This window comes from Ranitomeya variabilis, chromosome 1 (assembly GCF_051348905.1).
Source record: "Ranitomeya variabilis isolate aRanVar5 chromosome 1, aRanVar5.hap1, whole genome shotgun sequence".
In the NCBI taxonomy this organism is placed as follows: Eukaryota; Metazoa; Chordata; class Amphibia; order Anura; family Dendrobatidae; genus Ranitomeya; species Ranitomeya variabilis.
The window spans coordinates 772910775-772928507 of record NC_135232.1 but is presented as its reverse complement, the minus strand read 5'-3'; the positions used below and the strand labels follow the sequence as shown (position 1 = coordinate 772928507).

Here is a 17733-nt window from a genome sequence, read left to right as displayed (position 1 = left end):
ACTATTATTCTGCACATACATACGGTTAATCAGCAGGGTAATGGCGTTATGGAGGTGATAGGCCACTGTATTGAAAGTGCGGCTCCTGGGAGAAAATGATCTTTATTTCTTCTGAGAGCCGCTGGCTTTCAGCCATACAGATGCGGTTAGTCACAGTTTAAAGCACTGTGTGTGGCAACTGTACGCACACCCAGGCACTTTGAGTGACAACTGGCCTTGCACCAAAATACTTCAAAGCCAGCTGTCATTCCAAGAGGAGCGTGCTCGCAGCGGTGACTGTCCGCTCTGGAACGCCTGTATGACCGAAAGCCGTAGTAGCTGCAATTCCAGTACCACGGTAGCGCACCTTCTTAACCATTAACCAGTAGAATAACCCTTTAACTGCAGGTTAATAGCATTATCTTGACAGATTCCCTTAATATCAGGGACCATTATCAGCACCAATATTTAAGACTGATCAATTCTCAAAATATTAACATCATAAGGTGGTATATCAGGGAGCCACCACATGTTTAAACAAGGCTGCAGTGGTGAGACAATGACAAAGAAAAAAAACGTCAGAACTAATCAAATTATACTCTCAACATTGAGACTGCAACACCAAGGAGGAAAAGTTGTGTGATTCTGGAAATCATAGGATGGATAGACATGTTACTTATATGCAATTGATGAAAAAATGGAAACCGTTTTCAAAACATCTCAATTTATTCAGCATCAAATAAGGGCATCACCCAATGAAATCCCTGCATTTACATGCCTTGGCTGCCATCAATGGGGCTATTAATGGTTTTCCGAGGAATGTTCTACACTTGGGTAAAAAATATAGTCAAGATCCATCACTGACAGTTCCCTGTGCAATTGTCAACCAATAACATCCTAGATGTACTCAATAAGAGACAAGTCTGGAAATGTTAGGCTATGGTAGCAAATGACCCAAACATTAGTACTAGTAACAAATCAACGTAACACTGAGCTGTTCGTGTACCTGGAATTTAGAATGGAGCACAGTGATCTAACTTTACCTGCAGTACATAATAGAAGTCACATACCAAGCCTAAGGAATCAGTGTCTGCACATCTTCAGAAGGCATTTGCATGACACTGGGCTACGAGCCAGACTTTCAGCTACAGGTGTCTCAAAGACTGCTGCAGAGCAAATCAGCAATGGAGATCTGTCCTCTTTAACAGTTAGGGTACCGTCACACAGTGGCACTTTTGTCGCTACGACGGTACGATCCGTGACGTTCCAGCGATATCCATACGATATCGCAGTGTCTGACACGCAGCAGCGATCAGGGACCCTGCTGAGAATCGTACGTCGTAGCAGGGCCGCGCTTAGTAACCCGATGTTTACCGTGGTTACCAGCGTAAAAGTAAAAAAAACCAAACAGTGCATACTTACATTCCGGTGTCTGTCCCCCGGCGTTCTGCTTCTCTGCACTGTGAGCGCCGGCCGGAAAGCGAGCTTTCCGGCTGGCGCAGACACAGTGGAGAGAAGCAGAACGCCGGGGGACAGACACCGGAATGTAAGTATGCACTGTTTGGTTTTTTTTACTTTTACGCTGGTAACCACTGTAAATATCTGGTTACTAAGCGCGGCCCTGCGCTTAGTAACCCGATGTTTACCCTGGTTACCCGGGGCCTTCGGCATCGTTGGTCGATGGAGAGCTGACTGTGTGACAGCTCCGCAGCGACCACACAACCAATTACCAACAATCACGGCCAGGTCGTATCGCTGGTCGTGATCGTTGGTAAATCGTATAGTGTGACAGTACCCTTAGTCCTGCTTTTGAATTGGATGCAATAACAGCCTGAGATTGGTCTGGAGAACATACGACTACCACCATAGAGAAGTCTTCACGAGTCCCATGAGCAGTTTTTAACCTGACACGTTGCTTGTGGTACTTTGAATAGCCTGTGTGGTCTAAATGTCACTAATCTGCAGTGTCTACAGACGTGTGTTTCATCAAGCACCTCTGGGACCACACTGGTCATCAATTGCAAAGGGCACTCCAAACAGCAGAACATTAGGTGCCATTTTTCTAATCTAGTTCCCACGGGCAATGAAGAGTTCTTCAGAAGGAACGCGGGACACCTGTCCTTCACCCAGGATTATAGTGTGAGGTGGCATAATGTATAGTAGCCAGACCCCTCTAATCTTCATTCCAGGTACACTAAAAACTCAGCGTTACATTGATTTGGAGGTGGAACCAGTGGTACAGCCATTTCTTTAAAGTGTCTTAGGAACCAATTTTCAACACAAACACCAATCCGCATGTTGCAGCCATAATAGCCTAAACTTACGACTATGACCTGCAGAATCTCAGTACAAGTCTCCCATTGAGCACATCGGAGACGTCACTGTTCAAAAGGAACTGCGATCATCTAATGTTGATGATTTGCCCAATTTAATTAGTTGTGGCAGAACATTCAGACGACTATTAGTAACCTGATACATAGCAGCTATAGTGGTTAAGAGCAAGCATTTCTGTACGTGGTACCAATTCTTGTTACTGAATAAAAATCAAGAATTTTTTTTTTTTTAAATGTTGCTTCCATTTTTCATCATTTGCATATCATTAACATGTCCATCCATCCTGTGATTTCCATAATACCACAACTTTTACTTGTTGGTGATGCAATTTCAATGTTGAAGATTGGTTTATACTGGTGGGAGCAAGTCCCTCAGCCTAATACAGAGCAGATAAAACACCTTGTGTTTGCAATTCTTTCCCTCCATTCCTCCGAGAGGAAGTCTCCACGTTCCAGCTAAACAGAAAGAAAAAAAAAACACAAATTACATCATGTAAAAGAATCTAACCTTTAGCTTTTATTTACTGAGATCCTAGACACAGGTTCACGTGTGCCGTGCACATAACACTAGTGTGCAGTGGAAATACACCGCAACATGCAAACAAAGTCACAAATGAGAGCTAACTTTCAACGTTACTTTTACGGTTTACTACTACACCTTTCATGCCGCGATATATCAGTTTGTGTAGCCTAAAAGGCCATGAAAATGATGCTTTATTTCTGCTGGTTTTTGTATGCAAGTGTCTGCACCAAATCACACAATAGCAATCTGTTGTGATTGCCATCTTTTTTGAAGCAGATTTGACAGGTTTTTTTTTATTTTGTTTTTGTAGTGCAGGATGCTCATTTTGCACATAAAAACACAATCGCATAACAGTGCATCGAAACAGTTATGGGGAAAAAAGGCATAAAAATGTAGTTCTAAAAGGAATAGTTCAGATTTGTGCTATGTAATCCGACAGCATCATTGATGGGGCAGAGATACGGATTCCAGCAACTTCTCACTAGCAGAGCACATATTGAACTGTGTGTAACCCGCCCACTCCACAGCTTTGTGTGCACACAGTATTGGCTGGACTAGGAGGCACAAGGGCAGTTGTCCTCCAGTCATAATCTGCTAATAAACACTGACTTCAAACAGCAAAACACACCCCCTAATAAGTGACATCACTGTCATCAGGGTCTCTTCTCCTACATCTGTTCTCAGATAAAATAAAGTTGAGGACAAATTCACTTTAAAATGCACAGGGAATTTGAGTTTTCATAAAAAAAAACATCCACTTTGCTTGAGTTGATGAAATTGGTAGATTTTCAGCACATAAAAAAAGCTGCTGGGGCTATGTGGGAACATGACCCAATGTTATTTTCCTTGGCAACAACTATCAGCTGCAAGAAGAGGATGGAGTGTTTGGACATGCCATGGCCCTTTTCAATGTTAAGGTTTTGCGGTCTTGCATTTTGTTAAGTTAGCAATGGCAGTGCAAAGCATTGTCCCACAGACATAACATAGCCTCTTTGAGCAAGTGAGCAGTGCAGGAGCCAAAAAACAGACCACCACTGATCTGATGATCTAACTATGGCCGAGCAAAATGTTAACCCCCGAAGCTTTTCTGCGGTTCTGCGCTTTTGTTTTTCGCTCCCCTTCTTCTGAGGGCCATAACATTTTTAGTTTTCCGGCAATATGGCCGTGTGAGGGCTTGTTTTTTGCAGGACGAGTAGTACATTTGAACGACACCATTGGTTTTATCATGTCATGTACTAGAAAAAAGGAAAAAATATTAAGTGCGGTGAAATTGCAAAAATTGCTTTGTTACTAGGTTCACTAAATGCTAAAACTGACCTGCCATTATGATTCTCCAGGTCATTACGAGTTCATAGACACTAAACATGTCTAGGTTATTTTATTTATCTATGTGGTAAAAAAAAAACCTCTTAACTTTGTTAAAAAAAAAAAAAAATTGCGCAATTTTCCCGATACCCGTAGCGTCTCCATTTTTCGTGATCTGGGGTTGGGTGAGGGCTTATTTTTTGTGTGCTGAGCTGACGTTTTGAATACCATTTTCGTGTAGATACGTTCTTTTGATCGCCCATTATTGCATTTTAATGCAATATTGCGGTGACCAATAAACGTAATTCTGGCGTTATGACTTTTTTTTCTTGCTACGCCGTTTAGCGATCAGGTTAATTTTTTTATATTGATAAATCAGGCGATTCTGAAAGCGGCAATACCAAATATGTGTATTCCAGCGCGATTGCCAGAAGCACAGTTTAAATGCCGCTGTCAAGAGTTTGATAGCAGCAGCATTTAACTGGTTAATAGCCACGGGTGGATCGCGATTCCACCCACGGCTATTGGGGGCACATGTCAGCTGTTCAAAACAGCTGACATGTCCCCGGAAAGATGAGGGCTCACTGCCGAAGCCCACACCAAAGGGAGGGAGACCGACATCGGCGTACTAGTACACCCAATGTTGGAAAGGGGTTGAAGTTCCTTTAAAGGCATTGGGGTATTTTGTGATAGATTTCCCCAAGTAGCCCATCTGCAGTTTTACATTTATTCAACCTATATCAATAAAATAGCTCTGTTTAAACTAACGCACTGACTAAAATTATGAAAACTCATGAAAAATGTGGGGTAAATGTTTTCAGCTCGGAGCGATCTAAAAGTGGGCAAGGGCAATGACTTGTCACAGAATAAATAATCAAGTGGTTCTCCTTACAGCTGTAGATTTATTACTGTGAAATCAAGATGTCTAAAGTGCAAACTATTATTAAAATACAAGTAGCACAAGGCTGTCCCGAAGCTTACTACTTACTGTGTACTCTGCATGCTTCTTCCCATACCATTTCATCCATTTTCGGAACTCTTTATCCATTGTCTACAGAGTTACAATGAAAAAAATAACAAAAACAAATAAAATTTGTAAATTGCATAAACACTGTGCCTCACAGTCCTAAATTAGTATAATAATTTCTGATTATTGTCTGATTTTATACAATGCGGTTTGAACCCCTTAACTCCCAAACAATTTTTCATTCTTGCTCTATCGTTTTTTTTTTTCGCCTTCTTTCAAGAGGCATAACTAGTTTTTCTATCAACAGAGTGGCTTGCAAAAGTATTCACCCAGTTTTGCTAACTCACAACCTGGAATTTTAGTGGGTTTTTTTGAGGGTTTGCATCAGCTCTGAACGTGTCAGGGCTTGTATGGAGAGCCCAACACACAGGCTCTCCATGAATGTGCTGTGACTGTCACACAGCCGCAACACATGCAGGAGCCTAACAGCTAATCAGCCGGAGCACTCCAGGTATCCGGGTTCCCTCTGTAGCTTATTCGGTAAGCGCTATAGCTTGCACAATAAGCCCTGACCCGATCAAATTCGCTCATCTCTAGCCTAACCTGCCATGGTAACCGATCGGAACCCAGCAATCACATCACGGGCTGACAGAAGCAAATGTGCATTTGTACCTGCGAGCGTTCCATTTAAATGCTGCTGTCAGATAGTGAACAGAAATCTGCTCTGTCTGATGCTTTTGGTGGCAGAGGCTGGCTAGGTGTAATATAGCAGGTATCTACCATGTGAGGAGCTCAGCTCCTGATAGCTTTCCACAGTTGCTAACCCCGGCACAGATGTACCTAAATCCCACTCCAAGAACCATCTGTTTTATGGGAAAAATTGTAAGCTCCATAAAACACTTTAATAAATATATCTCATCCAAAATAATGCACAAAATGCTTTAATTGTGGGCTGAGGGCATGCACCATGATGCTACCATACCCTCTCATCTTGGCAGGAGTGTCAGAGGCTCTACAGAGTCATTTGTGGCTCTGACTATAGGAGGACTGTACTGTGTATTAATAGATTTTATCTGCATTAATAGGGAAGTTATCTGGTATACATTACCCCAACCCACTCCTTGCCAACCTACACTGTAGACCAGTGTTTCTCAACTCCAGTCCTCAAGACCCACCAACAGGTTATGTTTTCTGGATTTCCTCAGAATTAATGCTTGAGCAGGCGATATTATCACCTGTGTAACACTAAGGATATCCTGAAACTTGACCTGCTGGTGGGTCTTGAGGACCGGAGTTGAGAAACACTGCTGTAGACTAGGCCAGCAGGGCTCCCCCTTTGTACCAGTCTGTCATTGCTAGTTTATTCACCATAATTTGTATCTTGTATGTAACCCCTTCTCATGTAAACAACCATGGAACCAACAGTGCTCTAAAAATATTATAGATAATTTTACAAATAGGGCATTTACTCAGCGTATTGGAGACTGATTACACATGTAAATGTAGCTTTACATGCAAGTCATTTAAGTAAACAGCAGCACTTCACTAGTGGTCCCTTGCAGGTGTGCTTCCCAAATAAGCCATAATTGGGTGTACTGGCGGAGATCACGGTCAGGTAGCACTTTGCTCCAATTCATAGAACACTTACCTCGGCATACTTGGCGGGGATGTCGGCCTTCTCCACTCCATAATGGTGTTTACAGCCTGTAGCTGCAGCCACTTGTAAAACAACCTGCCCGACACCTGAAAGGTGAAGACATACAAAGCCCAGGTTACAACAGTGCTAGTATGCTGCAATTAGTCTGAATACTCGCATATTATGGTAACACTACCGCCATGTGCACATTCATTTTTATACATAGAAGAATGACAGATGACGACAAGATAAGGTTTCATGAATAACGTCTCTGAAGTTACAGACCAGACCCTTTTTGGTTAGTGTCATCAGAGATTATGTGTGCCTAACCCTCCAGCCAAACAAATCTCTAGAGACAAAGTACCGAATTTTTCGCTTTATAAGACGCACCTGATTATAAGACGCACCCCCAAATTTGGTGAAGAAAAAGAGAAAAAAATATAAAAAAATAGCGGGGCAGCCGCGCATGCACTGAATCCGACAACAACAAAAATCGGTTTTGTTGTCGGATTCAGCGCATGCGCGGCTGCCCCGCTCTCTAACGCTTATACGAGTGGCCAATAGGAGACTTGCGCATGCGCCGTCTCTATGACGGCCCATGTTCGCTTGCGCTCCACGGCCGTGGGTCTATGCGTCTCAGTGACGTGCGCCGTCGGCCACGCCTGCGCAATAGAATCCCGGAACTAAACTCACTGCCCGCCTCGCATCACCTGCTGCATTCAGACACACCTTCACAATGCTTATAGCGGATTGGCCAGTCATACTTTATATTCAGCTTCACCCCTCCCCAACACACGCCTCCTGACGAAGAAGCAAAACACGCGTTGGGGCGGCAGGGACGCCACACAAAGACATTCTCCATGTAAGTGCGGCTCATTATTTTTTTTTTATCACATTGCCTTCATTGATTCTGACAGGGTGTTATACCCCTATACTATGTAGTTGATGTGCTTGTGATTCTAAGTTTGATTGTGATTGACTATTTGTATGCAGACATTGCTGTGGTAGGAAACCAGCATATATATTGGTAGTGGCTGTCCCTGCTTTCTTAGCAGTTGCCTTGTATATATTTTTTTGCTTAAAAAAAGTTTTTTAATAATTATTTAATAAAACCTTCGATATATTGGCACTTTATACTGTTTTTCTCTCTTTTTTGGTTAGTATAAAAACTAAGCACATAGCTTGAAGGGGAAGTTTTTCCAAATATGTTAGGTGCACCCTTGGTGTGGCCAAGAGGCTTTAAGTTGTGTCCAGTGCAACAACGCATGGGCAATGTCATTAGTTTCTGCATCAGTTTCCCTCCTGTGTGTCCCTACCACACCAACAAAGGATGGGTGGTGAGGGCAGTCAGATTGGTGGAAACAAGCTCAGCATTATCCAGGTAGTCTTAAAGGTCATCATATCAATTAGTCACTCACCACTGCCGAGGTCCACAAACAGATCATCCTCAGTCATTTTTATTTCATCTATCATTTGGGCCACCAGGTCAAACGATGTTTCACCATACACTTCCGGGGAGAAAGGCTCATAGTTATTCAGCTTCTCTGGATCAGTTACTGAGTGGTTGTAGACTTGCTGTAAGAGATGGCGAAGCAGACCTGTGGATGGGCGAGTGTTCAACTTCATAGGCTGAGTGGTACCTTTCCACTGTCAGACAAATATGAATAATTAGTACATTACCATTAGCTATCCGCTTTAGAGAAATAAAACCCTGCAACAGTACCCTACAGAAAACACGATGGAGACAGGCGCTAGGTTGTCTAGACAAGACCCTCAAGTTATAAAAAATGGATCACTAGTCCACAGCAATATCTGACAAAATTATATATGTATATATACACACAAAGTTTTTCAATTTGGCTGTACAAAAGTACTTGCATGCCCCGAAGCTCCCCTCAGAACATAAATTATACCCACAAGTTCTGTCACGCTCACCAAGTAGATGGATGTGCTGTCACCAACACCTAGCTCCTTCTGATACCTGGCAGAATGACAATTCAGCAGAGATCTGCAGCAAACCTGGCATCCACATAGACTCTTCAAAAATGAATGGGGTATTCTGGCAGCCTGTTCCTACAACGTAACAATCACCATAATGGGGCACATGAATGGAGCAGCAGTGTGCTTGCTTCACTGTTGCTTCATGTATTCCCTTAGGAACTGCAAGGTGTTATACTCCGCTTGTGAACATTAAGCTATGCCTCGTTTTATCACTATGTGATAGAGTGGTATTCACACAATCGAAAGGCACAATATTAATGTCATGCAGTTCAAATCACCATGCAGCTCTGGACTTTAAAAAGGTCCGGTCACCAGATAAAAAGGTCCGGTCACCAGATAAAAAGGTCCGGTCACCAGATAAAAAGGTGGCCAGTGGTTGTATTTTATTTCCTCTGCTCCCCACTAGCTGATGATAGGAACTCTAAAAGGCGTATGTCATTTTCAAAAAGGTCATCATGGATCTGCTGCCTGGCTGCACTTCAAAGCAGACACTTTCCACATATGTTCCCCAGTGCCTGACAACCAGTACATACCATAACTTGACATATTATTACACTGCACATATAATAGCACAAGGCAAAGCTTACACACGCAATGATCTGGCAAGACAAATATAAGCAGATGCTCGTAACTCTTCACTAGACACCAAACCCAGGCGGTGGCACAGGAAGCCCATGGGGACAGACAATGAATGCAATATGGACACCGTGTGCACTCTTACCAGCTGATAGATGCTGTCTATGGCTCGGTTATACTTCTCACACAGCCGCTGCATGCTCTCAAAACTGAAGCAAGAAAACAATAATTATAGTCTAGCAGTAAGGAAATATAAAGTAGCAAAATGAAACAGACCCTGCTGAAAACGCAAGTTACAATGTGACAGAAGCCGTTAGCTCCTGATATCACCTTTTATTGCATGGGTGTCACAAAAGAGCAAAGAGAAATAAAGGACACTCTGTACTTAAGAGGAAAAAAAAAAAAAACCACACTACTGGCTGGGGTCTGCTAAAAGGCTGAACAATGGAGTACAAACAGGGGTGCTCTGCTTGTTTCATTCTTTGAGATTCATCATTGCCACTGCCAGAGGTGACTTAATAAAAGTATTATGTATACCCGAGTGTGGTGAGAAATAACAGAATACGAGGCAAAACAGGTGCTATTGTTAAAATACCATGGAATGGTGGTGCACATGCAAGGCATTTCAGAGGGGATAGTTTGCATAGCCCTTTAAAGAAGGCCTTTCACTACATTTTTCATGTTGAACTGAACACACAATGATCTGTGCAAACGTGTTATTTGTCATGTTTTGTCATTTGTGCAATCCCATGCATGTTTTTTGTTTGGCTTTTTGCTAGGTTCACTAAATACTAAAACTGGCCTACCATTTTGATTCTCCAGGTCATTGCGAGTTCGAAGACACCAAACATGTCTAGGTTATTTTTTATCTAAATGGTGAAAAAAAATTCCAAACTTTGCTAAAAATAAATAAATAAATAAATAAATAAAAATTAAGCAACTTTCAAATACCCGTAGCATCTCCATTTTTCGTGATCTGGGGTCAGGTGATGGCTTATTTTTTTGCGTGCCGAGCTGACGTTTTTAATGGATACCATTTTGCGGCACAAACGTACTTTTGATCACACGTTATTGCATTTTAATGCAATGTCGCAGCGACCAAAAAAACGCGATCAGGTTAATTTTTTTTGTTGACAGATCGGGCGATTCTGAATGCGGCAATACCAAATATGTGTAGGTTTGACTTTTTTTATTTTTTTTTTTGAATGGGGCGTAAAGGGGGTGCCTCAAACTTTTTTTTTTTTTCATATTTTTAAATTTCTTCTTTTTTTTACTTTTGCCATGCTTTAATAGCCATGGGAGGCTAGAAGCTGGCACAACTTGATTGCCTCTGCTACATAGAAGCGATGCTCAGATCGCCTCAATGTAGTAGAAATACAGCACTACTATGAGCACCAACCACAGGGTGGCCCTCATAGCAATTCGGCATCAACACCCATAGAGGTTTCAAGGAGACCCCTGGTTGTCATGACGACTCCCCCGATCACGTGAATGGGCGTTATACTCACCTAACTGTTTTGTTTTTTTAAATAAAAAAGGATAAGTGTGTTTGTTTTTTTATTTCAAATAAAGGACTTTATTCTGGCGTGTCTTTATTTACCCTACAACTATAGGATTAGTAATGGATACGTGTCTTACAGACGCTTCTCCAAAACTAAGCCATGAGCTTGATGTCACCTGACAATACAAAGGTGACATCAACCCCAAAAATATGAAAACCACTTGCTACAGCTACAGGGCGGGGGGGGGGGGGGGGGGGTTGGTTGGCAAATATCCAAAGCCCTTTAGAAGCCCGAGAACACCAGCCCCCTACCGGCTGGTTGTCAAAAACAGGGGGGACCCCAAGCAGTTTTTTTTTTTTTTAATTTAAATAATTAAAAAATTCAGCGTGGGAACCCCTCTATTCTTAATAACCACTGAAAAACCAAAAGCAAATATAAATGGAATCCTAGACTACAAAACCAAACCACAACACAAGGATTCCTAAAATATAACTTTTAATGTATAAAGTTAAAATATAACAAAGTTCTAAAATTGAGGACAGCACAATACAGATAAACAACCAAATGGGGAAACAAATAACCCCTACCAAATACCCTACTCTTGTCCACTACCTATTTACGGGGGTAGGCACCCTAAGTTACTGCAGTTGGCGCCCCCGTTCCACGAAGACTGGCCCTATTAGCCCTACAGATAACCTACAATCTCTATAAGGTAGTGTCACAGATGCAATTTGACCCAAAACCAAAATAATCATAAAAAAACTCTATATAATGACTCTATTCCGGACATAAATTAGCCAGTCTATGGTATCTAACTTTGGCTGACATCACCAGTGTGTGAGATCTATATATTAACACTGCGGTCATTGGAGTGGCTCCCCACAATTGATATTTATGCATAAATGGGACATTAATTTTCTTTTTCTCTTTATTTGCCCCAAATAATATCTTTTGAGTTCCTGACTTAGGACACAAAGGCTGAGGCTTACAAGACTATTTTTCAGTTTTTTTGTTTCGTTTTTTTTTTTTTTGTTTAGTTTTGTTTTTTTCATTTTTTTCATTTATGTTTTTCATACAGTTTTTTGCTAATTTTTTATAATATGTTATTTTTTCTGGGTAATAGAGCTAATAGGCCACCAAACTAACAGAGGTGGTCTGCATTGTGTTTTGAGTAGCTCTATTTGAGAGATCTGCTCTGTGTAAATGAGAGAATAATATCTTCCTTTTCTATATCTTATATAATATATAACATCTATCAATATCCTACAAAGGGCTTGTAGCGTGTTGGCTACATAATACATAATAATTTTTGTTTTTCTGTTTGGTTAATTTTCTTATTTTTTTCGTATTTGTTTGTACCATTTTGCTAATTTTTTATAATATGTTTATTATGGTATTATTGGGATTTTGCCCTTATGGATCTGTATGGATGGGATTATGATGATCAACCTTTGAAAACTGTACATGGTACATCAATGGTTCTATATGTATGAGACAATGATATTTTTCTCTGTGTAACCATTTATTGTATATTAATACCCTATTAAGGGTCCTCAGCTTTTGGCTATACTACTATCTTTGTTTTTTTGCTTAGTTTGTTTATTCTATTTTTTTCTTATTCTTCATATGAACTATTTTGCTAATTTTTTATGATTATTTTGGTTTTGGGTCAAATTGCATCTGTGACACTACCTTATAGAGATTGTAGGTTATCTGTAGGGCTAATAGGGCCAGTCTTCGTGGAATGGGGGCGCCAACCGCAGTAACTTAGGGTGCCTACCCCCGTAAATAGGTAGTGGACAAGAGTAGGGTATTTGGTAGGGGTTATTTGTTTCCCCTTTTGGTTGTTTATCTGTATTGTGCTGTCCTCAATTTTAGAACTTTGTTATATTTTAACTTTATTCTTAATAACCAACCTTGCTGACATTGACCGCTGAGGGTTGCAGCCTGCAGCTGTCCGTTTTTCCTGGCTGGTTATCAGAAAGAAAAGTGAACCCAGCGTGATATTTTTTTCATATGTATTTCCAGCGCAGGCGATGAATACTCCCATTAGCCACCGCCTGCTCTCTCTGTTATCAGTTGAATACAACTCAACATTCTCCCCTGCTAGCACTGATCGCAGCTCAAGCAGAGGAGAATGATGAGCGCCGTCTTCAGCACCCAGCACCGGGGAACAGCGCTAAGGCTATGTGCACACGTTCAGGATTCTTTGCAGACATTTTGTGAACAAAACCGGACTTTTTCTGCAAGAAATACGCTCACGATTTTTATGCAGATTTTTCCGGAGCTTTCCACAACTATATTATATAGTGGCAAATCCGGAGATTTTCCACAAAATTAATGAACATGCTGAGCTTTTTTCCACGATGCGTTTTTTTTTTAGGAAAAAAACGCAACATGTGCACAACAATTGCGGATTGCATTCTAATAATAGGATGCTTAATGTAAGCGTTATTTTAGCGTTTATTATGCGGAAAATCCTTAATGTGTGCACATAGCCTAACAGTACACCACTGATTTCCAGGCGCCGGTACTTGTAATATGGATGTGGGCACATTGTTGCCATACGTATGCCACATATATTAAAACACAAGTACACACTGACACATATCTCCGGGACTGGTTTTTCCAGTACCGGAAACATCAGGACGTGAGAAAGAGCCCTTAGTGGCATTAGATCAATAATAAGCCATATTCATTATCTGTTGAACTGAATACGGATTTTCCATGACAACGAATAAATTCTCTGGTTCAGAAACCGCAGAAGTGAACGACATCCAGAAGGTTTTTTTTTCAAATTTCATTTATAAGGTATATTTGAAAATTGATTAACCCCTTCACCCCCAAGAGTGGTTGCACGTTAATGACCGGGCCAATTTTTACAATTCTGACCACTGTCCCTTTATGAGGTTATAACTCTGGAACGCTTCAATGGATTCCGGTGATTCTGACACTGTTTTCTCGTGACATATTGTACTTCATGACAGTGATAAAATGTCTTTTGAAAAAAAAAAATACGCAAATTTTGCTAACATTTTGAAAATTTCGCAATTTTCAAACTTTGAATTTTCATGCCCATAAATCACACAGATGTGTCACACAAAATACTTAATAAGTAACATTTCCCACATGTCTACTTTACATCAACACAATATTGGAACCTAAATTTTTTTTTGTTAGGGAGTTATAAGGGTTAAAAGTTGACCAGCGATTTCTCATTTTTACAACACCATTTATTTTTTTATTTTTTTAGGGACTGCATCACATTTGAAGTTACTTTGAGGGGTCTATATGATAGAAGCTGTCAGCGCTGCAGCTTCTATACACTAATCTTAGAGACTTCCTGAAACGCACTGCGCATGACAGGAAGTCTCTCAGCTCTGGTAACCTGGATGTCATCATGACTACATCGTATTACCATGGGAACGATCGGGACTCCGATCCAAAGATAGAGGGGCTTCGGAACACTGCGATCATGTTCAGGGGGGTTAATGCATCGGGAGCGGTCCGTGACCGCTCCTGGCAATCAGTGCCGGGTGTCAGCTGTGTCAATCAGCTGACATCCAGCCGCGATCAGCCACGCTCCCCCCTGGAGCGCGGCTGACTGCGTTGGAAGTACTATTCCATCCATGGGGATTCAGTCCCAAGTCACATGGATGAAATAGTACGTCCGATGGCAGAAAGGGGTTAAAATCGCTTGATCATTATTAGACAAAAATTAAAACGACACGCTTTAAATCCCAGAACATATACAGTGGGGAAAATAAGTATTTGATATACTGCCGAAATTGCAAGTTTTCTCACTTACAAAGAATGGAGAGGTCTGTAATTGTTATCATAAATACACTTCAACTGTGAGACACAATCTTAAAAAAAAATACAGAAAATCACATTGTATGATTTTAAAACAATTTTATTGCATGAAATAAGTATTTTATCACCTACCAACCAGCAAGAATTCTGGCTCTCACAGACCTGTTAGTTTTTATTTAAGAATCCCTGAAACTCTGCACTCAGCATCTGTATTAATTGCATCTGTTTGAACTTGTTACCTGGATAAAAGACACCTGTCCACACACTCATTTCACTACACCATGGCCAAGACCAAAGATCTGCACAAGGCTGGGATGGGCTACAGGATAATAAACAAGCAGCTTGGCGAGAAGGCAACAACTGTTGGCCCAATTATTAGGAAATGGAAGAAACACAAGATGACTGTCAATCTTCCTTGGTCTGTGGCTCCATGCAAAGTCCCGCCTCGTGGGGCAAGGATGATTTGGAGAAAGGTCAGGCATCAGCCCAGACCTACATGGGAGGACCTGGTCAATGACCTGAAGAGAGTCTCAAACATTACCATTAGTAACACACTACACAGTCATTGATTAAAATTCTGCAGGGCACACATTGTCATGCCAGCAGTCTGAAGTTTGCCAATGACCGTCTGGATGATCCAGAGGAGGTATGGGATAACATGAGGACAGATGAGACCAAAATAGAATTTTTTTTATATAAACTCCGCTCGCCATTTTTGGAGGAGGAAGAAGAATGAGTACAACTCCAAGATCACCATCCCAACCATGTAGCATGATGGGGAAACATCATACTTTGGGATGGGGTCATGTTTCATGAGATTTTGGCCAACTTCCTTCCCTCAGTAAGAGAATTGAAGTTGGGTCATGGCTGGGTCTTCCAGAATGAGAATGACCTGAAACATGCAGCTAGGACAACTAAGGAATGGCTCTGTAAGAAGTATTTCAAGGTCCTGGAGTGGCCTAGCCAAACTCTAGCCCTGATTCCAATAGAAAATCTTTGGAGGGAGCAGAAACTCAATATTGTCAATCTACAGCTCCGAAACCTGAAAGATCTGGAAAAGATCTGTATGGAGGAGTGGGCCAAAACTCCTGCTGCAGTGAGTGCAAACTTGGTAAAGAACTAAAGGAAACGTCTGACCTCTGTAATTGCAAACAATGGTTTCTGTACCAAATATTAAGTTCTGTTTTCCATTGTATCAAATACTTATTTCATGCAATAAAATGCAAATTAACAGTTGAAGTGTATCTAAGATAAAGCTTACAGACCTCTACATTAATTGCAGGTTGAAAACTTGCAAAATCGGCAGTGTATCAAATATATATTTTCCCCACTGTATCTTACACATATATGTAAGTATAGTAGTAAAGCTGACCTTTTCGTGTCATAGTCTATAAGAACATAGTTCTCCATTGCTAACTTCAGATCGGGGATCTCCTCACATACCCACCTAGCAGAGGAATACAAAAAGAAAAAGCTCAATTATAGTAACATTTTAATTTGCAAGCAGGACCTATGGAAATATACGACCATGACTATGGAAAAACGGTAATTAGACCTACCGGTAATTGTATTTCCAGGAATCCATCCTGACAGCACCATTGGAGGACGTCCTTCTTACCCTCAGTGGGACAGGAACAACAAGCGGTTAAAAGGACCCTCCCCACTCCACCCATCAGTAATTTTCCAAGTACCACATCTGGATGGATGCAAAAAAGAGAGTTTATTCAACAAATTTACACCAATGTTATATCACATTAGTTTATTAATACAAATTTGCAGTGGGAAGGAACTAGTAGTGCTGTCAGGATGGATTCCTGGAAATACAATTACCGTTAGGTCTAATTACCGTTTTCCAGTTCACCACCTGACAGCACCATTGGAGCAATACCAAAGAATGGAAACCTAGGGTGGGACTACTGCATGTAATACTTTTCTACCAAAAGCTAATTGCTCTGATGAGACATCTAGTTTATAGTGTCTGGCAAAAGTAGAAAGACTAGTCCAAGTCGCAGCCCTACAGATCTGCTCTGCTGAAGCTCCCCCCTTCTCTGCCCATGATGTAGCAATAGCTCGGGTCGAGTGGTCTCTAAGGATATCTGGGGTATGCTTCCCCTGGGCTGTATACGCTAGGTTTACATTAGTCTTAATCCACCTAGCAATGGTTAACTTCACTGCCTTACAACCTTTATTTGGTCCCCCATACTGTATGAACAGGTTTGTGTCTCGTCTCCAACCTTCAGTCGCCCCTAGGTATTTCAGAACTGTCTCTAACGTCGTTATGATAGACCCCTTCCTTCGTGTTTCTAGGGTGTTGGCAGAATGAGGGAAGAATTACTTCTTGGTTTATGTTTGTAGATGAGACTACCTTGGGGAGAAAGGCTGGATTAAGTCTTAAGACTATTCTGTCGTCAAAGATCCGGAGGTACGGATCCCGTATGGATAGAGCCTGCATTTCCCTCAATCTCTTAGCTGAAGTGATGGCCACTAAAAAAGCTGTTTTAAAAGAGAGATTGGCTATGCCCATGTCCTCTGATAGTAAATATGGGGATCTGCACAGTGCATTAAGGACCAAATTCAGGTCCCAAGGAGGAGACTATTTCCTCACAACAGGTCTCATTCTTTGTATGGCCCTAACAAATCTTGCTATCCAAGGATGGGAGGCTAATGATGAGTCAAAAAACACACTAAGAGCCGCAATCTGTACTTTTAAAGTACTAGGCCGGAGGCCTTTTTTAAATCCAAGATGAAAAAAAAGTGTCAAGGATTTTAGGAATGTCTGGTTTTGAGGCATCTATAGGAATCTCTCCTAGGAAGGAACAATACCGCTTCCAGATCTTGTTATAGCTCGCTGAAGTCACTGGTTTTCTGCTTGCCTGGAGTGTGGTGATAACCTCTTCTGACAGGCCTCTGGATCTTAGAGTCAGGCGTTCAGGATCCAGGCAGAGAGTTGTAGTGAATCCGGATTGCTGTTTAACACTGGGCCTTGGCACAGAAGGTCCGGCCTCTTCGGCAGGAGGATAGGTGTTTCTGTCGTCATTCTGGATAGAAGAGAAAACCAGCTCCTCTTGGGCCAAAATGGAACCACCAGGATTACAGTT

At 41.4% G+C, this 17733-nt stretch overlaps 1 protein-coding gene across 2 annotated transcripts in view; it reads right to left on the bottom strand.

The window, feature by feature from the left end:
- The window catches only part of DOT1L (DOT1 like histone lysine methyltransferase), a 177248-nt gene that overhangs the window by 98738 nt on the left and 60777 nt on the right, over positions 1-17733 (bottom strand). For both annotated transcript variants that reach the window (XM_077271942.1, XM_077271943.1), the window contains exons 3-8: positions 16008-16082; positions 9466-9529; positions 8162-8390; positions 6756-6850; positions 5129-5191; positions 2713-2768 (exon numbers count right to left, since the gene is read on the bottom strand). In XM_077271942.1, the coding sequence (XP_077128057.1) occupies positions 2713-2768; positions 5129-5191; positions 6756-6850; positions 8162-8390; positions 9466-9529; positions 16008-16082 (582 nt within the window). The remainder of the gene's footprint in view (positions 1-2712; positions 2769-5128; positions 5192-6755; positions 6851-8161; positions 8391-9465; positions 9530-16007; positions 16083-17733) is intronic.